At 39.6% G+C, this 7,850-nt stretch overlaps 1 protein-coding gene across 10 annotated transcripts in view; it reads left to right on the forward strand.

The window, feature by feature from the left end:
* Positions 1-7,850, forward strand: part of neo1a (neogenin 1a) — a 254,016-nt gene that overhangs the window by 149,609 nt on the left and 96,557 nt on the right. For all 10 annotated transcript variants that reach the window (XM_014001593.1, XM_014001596.1, XM_014001597.1 and 7 more), the window contains exon 5: positions 6,775-6,911. In XM_014001593.1, the coding sequence (XP_013857047.1) occupies positions 6,775-6,911 (137 nt within the window). The remainder of the gene's footprint in view (positions 1-6,774; positions 6,912-7,850) is intronic.

Here is a 7,850-nt window from a genome sequence, read left to right on the forward strand (position 1 = left end):
GTATTGTTCAATCTCAATACCAGCGCTGGTATCGATATTATCGATATTTAGTATCGAGCCGCCCACCTGTACTTTGTAATACTTGCTTTATTTACATAATGATTTAATTTGCTGGATGTTCGGCCCCTGAGCTGTTGACCTGCAGTAACTGTGGCCCCCCGGAGCAGTTTAATTGAATAGCCCTGGTCTAAAGCTGAATCGGTCAACAGGAAGCAGTACCTGTACGTCTCTCACAGCTCAGATCTAACATGTCTGCGTCTTTACTTTATCAAGCTGAGAGCTTGCGTGGAGCTCAGCTTTGTAGACCAGATCCATCGTGGGGCACACAGGCTTCCTGTGGCTTTAAAAGACCTGCAGGGTCCATCAGACCTCTCTAACAGGGTATAATTGAAGTTTGGAGCTGCAGGTGTCACTGCAACATGCACTAATCAAACGATCAGCTTATCCATGGGAATGCCAGWAAGGTAACAGGAAAAAAAAAGCAAATAAAGTGAGGTATGCAGGAGTTGTTTTTGTCTCCAGGGCCCTGCAGCATTTTATTAGGAGCCAGAGGGAAACCAAAATATTTTCATGGCTGAATCACTCTGTGCTGTTGGCGCTCCCATTAATCTCTCCCATTAATTTCTGTTTTCGTTCTCTCATTTCCTTSGGTCAACTTGATTTCTTTGTCAGGTGTTTCTCTGACATCGTCGCTTACATCTCAAACACTACCCCCCCTCCCATTAAAACTAACTTTTAGTCTCTTTTAACCCAATTAAAAGCTGAAAAATTCTTGACCCTCTGAAGAGTGCAATCCCACTACTTTCCGTTAACCTTGAGCATAATTCAAATTCACGAAACAGCTTGTGTTCTAGTTCAAAAATTTTAAAAAGGGGGGAAGCTCAATTTACATCCAACCACAACACCTCAAACCGCACAAGGATTAGGATTCATGGTGCATCTCAGTGAATCTAAAGAGACACAGGAGGCAATTAGGGAATAAATAAAACCATTCACGTTAACAGGCAAAAATAATGAATTAACATCTTGAATTGGGTGGACTCCAAAAAGTTTCATTAAAATATRTGGAATACTTTATAAGATATTTTGCTAATGGACAAAGTGCTAAACACAGATCTAGTGTGGTGTGTGCGTTGAGGACAGTGTTGGGCAAAATCATATTGTGCAATTAATTGTCAGAAAAACTGCCAATGATTAATATTTGGGACTTTGCAATAACTATTWAATCCAAACATATTGAATATAATAAATCCCTCTTGATCTCATCATCTCTTCATCGCCGCCAAACTTCATTCAACTTTTGAATGAAGTGGGATGAGACCAGAGGGTGGATTAAGATCTTTCTCCATGAATGTACACATCTTTCCAGCTGCCTCGCTGCAACATGCTTCAAATATGACGATCATTTAAAAAAGAAAAAGAAAAAAAACATGCTGTAAATTATTTATCACAAATCTGGCTTTACTTGCCCCACAACACAATTTAAAAACTTCCGTTGAGTTTGAAGTCATTACTTTTGATACAAACAAACATATTMTTAGAGAGAGCACATCTTTCCTGCTACAGTGATTGAGAATCAGTCATRTGACTAAGAGGTGGTAGTGCATGCAGGAACTCCAGGAGGTTAACCGTCATCTAAACGCAACAGTCAGTCCTGATTCATCTTTTTACCAATATTGCCTAATGCCTAGCACTACCCAGTTTCTATCCATTTCTAGCTCTACAACAGCATTTGCTTTCTTTTCACTGTTTGCCTGAGAGTAGCCCATGCTCAACTTGTGTCACAGCATTGGGACTTCTCTGTGACAAAACACACTGCCTTCATTAAAAATTACATTTATCTTTTAGTTGTTGTTTTCTCCGTACTGTGTGTGTGAGAGAGCTTCTACTACAGTATTCTGAAAACTTTGTATGAGGAAAACATATGGTTTTATTCCCCTCCGCCTTGGATGAAGACTTTTCATCTACTAAAGAAGACATCTGTAAAGTCCTCGTACAAAAAAACTTTCTTAAATTAGCAGAAACCCCCCTCCCCATAATAATAATAATGATAATAATAATGGATTAATCATACATAGCGCTTTTCTAGACATTTAAAGGCTCTTTACAATTTTTCATGCACATTCACATACTGTATGCACCGGCGCCACCGCCTCACACCATGAGGGTTCCTCRGTTTCCCTAATTCGTCTCCGTCCCTCATACTGGTAACACAGGATTCCCTTTCCAGATGAAGTCCTTTAGCGCCTTCACTTGAAACACACTTGCCCTAAACAGAATGAGAAATTGACTGACTGTTTCACACGAGCTGTATGTTTTTCTCCCCCCTACAAATACCAAAAGAAGCTGTCAGTGCTTTTCTGGAGCACAAAGGGCCGAGGGTTTGAATAGCCGCCCTGATGAGAGACGCTGCAGGAATGCCTGGCATTGCAAACTCGGGCGTCTTTCAGTGAGAGTTTTTGTTTCATTGTGCAGGGAATTGGCATGCATGGCTTCTCAGACGAATACGCCACACTCAGACTCACACACAGATACTGTATTATCAATGAAGAGCGAGACTTTGGTCATTTACAGCGATGAACAGAGTAGGCAGCTTGTTGCTTTATGTGGTCCACCCAAGGCATTTCTCTGTTAGGCTTTCTGCTGACTCCATGTTTTTTTATGTGTGAGTTTCTTTTATTGCTTCATGTTTTCCWGCCATAATGTGCCTGGTGGACTGTTTACTGTTTTCATGCTTTAGAGACCTTGGATTAGCTCATGTTTTCTGTCAGCCTTGATGGGTCAGCACGGTTCTTATGACCTGGCTTTATAAAGCTCCTTCAAGCCTCAATTGGAAAAGAACCTGCTTTCTTACTGTAATTATTTATATTTTTGGCTGTGGCTTCTGGAAATGTTATCTTGTAAACATATTACTGCCATATATCTGAAATTGGTTACAACTTTTGAGCAGCAGTGTTGGTTTTCATTTTTAAAACCTCGTAAATTCCCATCATATGCCATCAGTGACGAATATTTGTCAGCCTAGCATGGAAGGTTTACCAACCACAATTTTAAATCAGTGGACCATTGTTTAAATGTAAATAGAGAGAGAATGCAATGATTGGCAAGTCTCATAAAACCGTAGTATGTTCACAAAGTAACATCGTAAACATGCCAAATGTTAAATCTTAGAAATTGTACAACTATTAAGAAAAAAAATAGGTTGTTTTRAATTATATGGCAGCAACCAGTGGTRGGCACTAGTCCACTAAAGCGCAAATGCGCTAATTGCAGACCTAAATTTCTCCTTTGCGCTTTAGGGGTTTTACTAATTTCTTCAAATGACATGCGGATTTGCGCTTTCTAAATTTAAAATTGAATAGTGCTAATAGCAAATAACATTACAAGTTTGATAGTCAATATTGTTTAAAGAAAAAGGAGAGAGCCGTCTAAACCCACTATCTTCTGTAGCAATATACAGTATTTCATTAAAGTTTCACCATCATTTTCTTGAACATTAGAGAGGAAAGCTGTCTCTTGTCAACACAATGGAGCTCCACTGAGTAGAAACAGCGACCCCTCAGGCAGCATTGTGTTAACAGAGCTGCATATTCTCACTGACTGACCTTCTGTGCGATGTAGAGAGTAGAGAGTTGACTCAAAAGWCTGTTTCAACAAATCACCTCCCCAAACTGCGACGACATGTGCCAATCTGTGAATGGTAAATATCATTTCTCTAGTTAGCAGTATTGAGCTGCTGACATGTCTTCTGGTGTCACTGGAATGTTTTCTGGTGAACAGAGACAGATTTGCGCTTTATGATTACCTTCCGCTAAGTTTTTATTTTTTTGAGCGTATGTGCTTTTGAACTTGCAGACCTAAATAAATTGACTAGTGCTTTAGAAATTGTGCAACTAAATTTTGAATTAGCGCTGCCCACCACTGGCAGCAACACATTAAAAAAGGACAAGATGGGGGGAACAAAAGGTTTTATTAGTAAGTAGTGCATAAGAGGAAGCAACTGAAGGAACATTTTGTTAATTAGCAACAGRTCAGTAAGCTGTAAACAGAACATTTTAAAGAGCCTGAATCTCATAAGTAAAGATGGGCAGAGGTTCACCAATCTGTGGAAGAGTAGAACAAATCCAAAGGACTCTTCCTCAACAATAAATGAAAGTTTTAAAGTTTTGGCATTTCTAGTAAAAGAAACCAAACAGTTAGTGCACCTCAGTGCATTGGAATGTATGAAGCTGAGTGTAAAATGATCCTGACTCTGTGCTGGTGTGTATTTCCCCCTGCAGTACAAGTGAAGCAGTGATGTTGTTTAGAAACATCAGGTAAAGTGCCACTCGAATGCTCCACTCCAGGCTCCAGCTCAGACAGACAGATGGTCTGGCAGTCCAGTGCTGCCAAACCAGAACTTGTCAGGAGACGAGACAACGGGGCTAATATGGAAAAGCCAACTAGTCATCATTAACTAAATCAACCTTCAGCATTGAGTTGTTTTCCTCAGCGGCTCTATTTCAATCTGAATATTTAGTATTCCTGCTACAAAAAAAAAACCATCACACACTGATCCTTTTTTTTCCATCTCTCTGGCTCTGGCTCTTTTTGGAGCGTTATCTTTTGGAGATGACCCGCTGCTGCTTTCTCTCTCTGAACACAGCCTTCCCTCTCTAAACTATTGATCGTAGTTTTCTTTCCTCCCAGCCTCCTCCTCCTTCCAYGCCCCGGTGGTTGTTGAATTGAGCCAGAACTTGGCCACAGACTGCATCTCTCTAGGTCCACTGGGAAWATAAAACAGGGACTGTTTAAAAAGGAGGGTCACTGGTTCAGGAGCAAGGAGTAGATGTGTGGTTATGATAAGGTTTTAACAGTCTTGAATAATAAATACCCAACATCTCTCATGTTACAATCAGTTCTGCATACTCAGGTTYAAATACTGAAAACTTTTACTAATACTGTTAATAGTTATGATGATGTAGGATTGAGAAACGCACCGTTTATTTCTGGATGAGAACATCATGTGGTGCTTTTGGTTGTGTACTGCAAAGTAACAGAAGTTCATAAAGTCTGAGTCACTTCTGTTACTTTGCAGATGCACATCACTCCAATTAACAGCAGCTGATGAAAGAAAACGAAAACATTTGTTCAGAGGATGAAACAGCTTCAGTGTTGCTGCTGAACAAACGGCACCTTACTGCCATTCCAAATGATAAAATATGAAAACACATTTTTCCTGCACAATAATTACTGTTAAACTGTATTAAAAATCACAAAATGCTGTGAAGGCTATTAACTTACACTAATTTAGCCTAAATTTTAAGCAATATTGTTTGTATCTGTGTGCTAGCATTTCTTACCTTGCAAGGCCCATTTTTTGAAAATATATTACCTTGTGATGACCCACTGCTMCTTATGGGGTCCAAAGCCCGGRCCTCATTTGTACAAAGGCAGGTTTRTGTTGGGGGTTAGGTGTAGGTTATAGAAATAAATGAAAAATAAACAAAAGTCAATAGAAAGTTCCCTTGGAGATATAAAGACATGATATGTTTGTTTGTTGTTAGCAAAAGATCTCATGAACCACTAATTCAAGTAGCCACCACAACTTTGACCATATCAAATTCAAACATTATAATAACTAAGTCAGATTTACAGATATTGAGCTAAAATTTGGTGTGCTGGTAGCTGAGAATCTTCCTCAATACAGACTCTGAGAGCTGCTCATTGTATAACATCTTTGCTTAAAACTTAACCTCAACTGCTCGAGACAGCTCTGTCATTCTGTTAGCTAAATATCAGATGAACTAGTGAACAAAGATGTACAGTCAGGTCCATAAATATTGGGATATCGACACAATTCTCTTTTTTATTTTTTTGGTTGTAAACACCACCGTGGATTGGGAATCAAACGAAATGAGCATGATGTTCTTTAACTGCAGACTTTCAGCTTTAATTTGAAAGTATTTGCATCCAAATCAGGTGAACGGCRTATGAATCACAACAGTTTGTAGATGTGCCTCCCAAAAGGAACCAAAAGTATTGGGACAAATTAGCAACCATAAATCAAACTTTCACTTTTTAATACTTGGTAGGGTTGGGTTTCATCCCTGGGAGTGCTCTGCCAGGTGTCTCTACTGACACTGTCTTCGCTTCCTGTTCTAGGATAATTTTCCCCTCAGTTTTGTCTTCAACAAGTGAAATGCTYAATCAGATTCAGGCCAGGTAACTCACTTGGCCATTGCATAACATCCCATTTCTTTGCCTAAACTCTTTAGTTGCTTTGGCAGTATGCTTAGGATCATTGTCTCCTTCTGCACTGTGAAGCTCCRTCCAACGAGTTCTAAAGAATTTGGCAGAATATGAGCAGATAATTCTCCTGAAAATATTTCAGAATTCATCCTTTCCTAGAGTTATCTACAGTTGTTTGGTTGTGACAGTTCAAAAGTGTGCAAGTTGCAAGTTTTTGTTTCTTGTCAGGTCTGTTGGTTCTGCTTATACTTAAATATGGTCGCTATGAGTTCACAACAATTGACAACAAATTATAGAGTTAAACTTGTCAGTAAGGAAACATGAAGGTTCTGTGAATTCCCTACATACTGTTMCTTGAGGTATATGTTTCATTTAAATGTGTAAGTTATTGTATTTAATATATTAATTAAAGCAAGCTTTGTTTTGTTTGGATGACGGTTGTGTCATGCAACAATATAGTAACTTACAAGAGTTGCGCTTACTAAATGTTTGTCGAATCTAACATYTTTTTCCCCTTCATTATTTTCTCCACTGTGTTTCCAGTGAGGGTCACGTTGAAGTGGTGGGGAGCGGAAGTCTCCAGATCTCCAACATCGCAGAGCAAGATGCTGGTGTATACACCTGTGTAGCAGAAAATCCCAACTCCACCATTGAAGCCCAGGCCCAGCTCACGGTTCAAGGTAATTTTGTCAACTTGCTTCATCTTTTTTTTGTTTTTATAAACAAATGTTTTTTTTTAAGTATCTAGTTTAGGCAATGTACAGGGGAAGAAACAAAATCTCTTAAATGCCAAAAGAAATGAAGCAAAAATTATGCGYGTAATCAGAAATTCATCACAGGATTTAAATTATCCTTTCGTGCTTACAAATCAGCCTATACCTGAGTGCATTAGTAGATTTATTTTTAGGAATAAATTAGACACAAAGTGTCTGTGCTGGCTAAATGAATGCACAAATTGGAGTTGTGCGAGAAGCAGAGGCACGTGACGTTACTGAAGCAGAGAGGAGCCGTGTCTCCTCAGATTTTACTGAACTCTCAGACCGTACCTGCATCAGCGAAAAACAATCTCATTTTCATCTTATTATGTTTGGAAATGAGGTTATTAAGGGCCCCCTGGACTCCCTATCCCAGATATGAAACAAAGCCAGAGAGAGTTCAGTTTGAAAGGAAATGAAACGAGGTGTAATTTTTATATGCAAACGATGCAGAGGTAGAGGAGAATAAACACGAAACATGCAAACAGAACCAAGCAGTCTAAGTGATTGTACTGTAAATGTCGCCAGCACACATGAATCGTGTGTATTCCTGTGTGTTTTCCCAAATACGGCGAGTCAACAGGATTTGGTTTGAAATAACTTTGAAACGGGGGTGGGGGTGGGGGGACACCCTAAGGCTCATTCCAAAGGTTTATTGCGTTTCACACACACACACACACACACCCACACACACACACACACACACACACACACACACACACACACACACACACTGGGGCACACACCTTTTCTCGTCCTCATAGGAGGCGTTATCTCAGCCAGGTGTTTCTGTCTGATTCTCATCTCTCTGCTGCAGCTGCAGCTGTTGTTTACTTCAGCTTGAAGCGCATTTACATGATATCA

Source organism: Austrofundulus limnaeus, unplaced genomic scaffold (genome assembly GCF_001266775.1).
Source record: "Austrofundulus limnaeus strain Quisiro unplaced genomic scaffold, Austrofundulus_limnaeus-1.0 Scaffold9, whole genome shotgun sequence".
Lineage (NCBI taxonomy): Eukaryota > Metazoa > Chordata > Actinopteri > Cyprinodontiformes > Rivulidae > Austrofundulus > Austrofundulus limnaeus.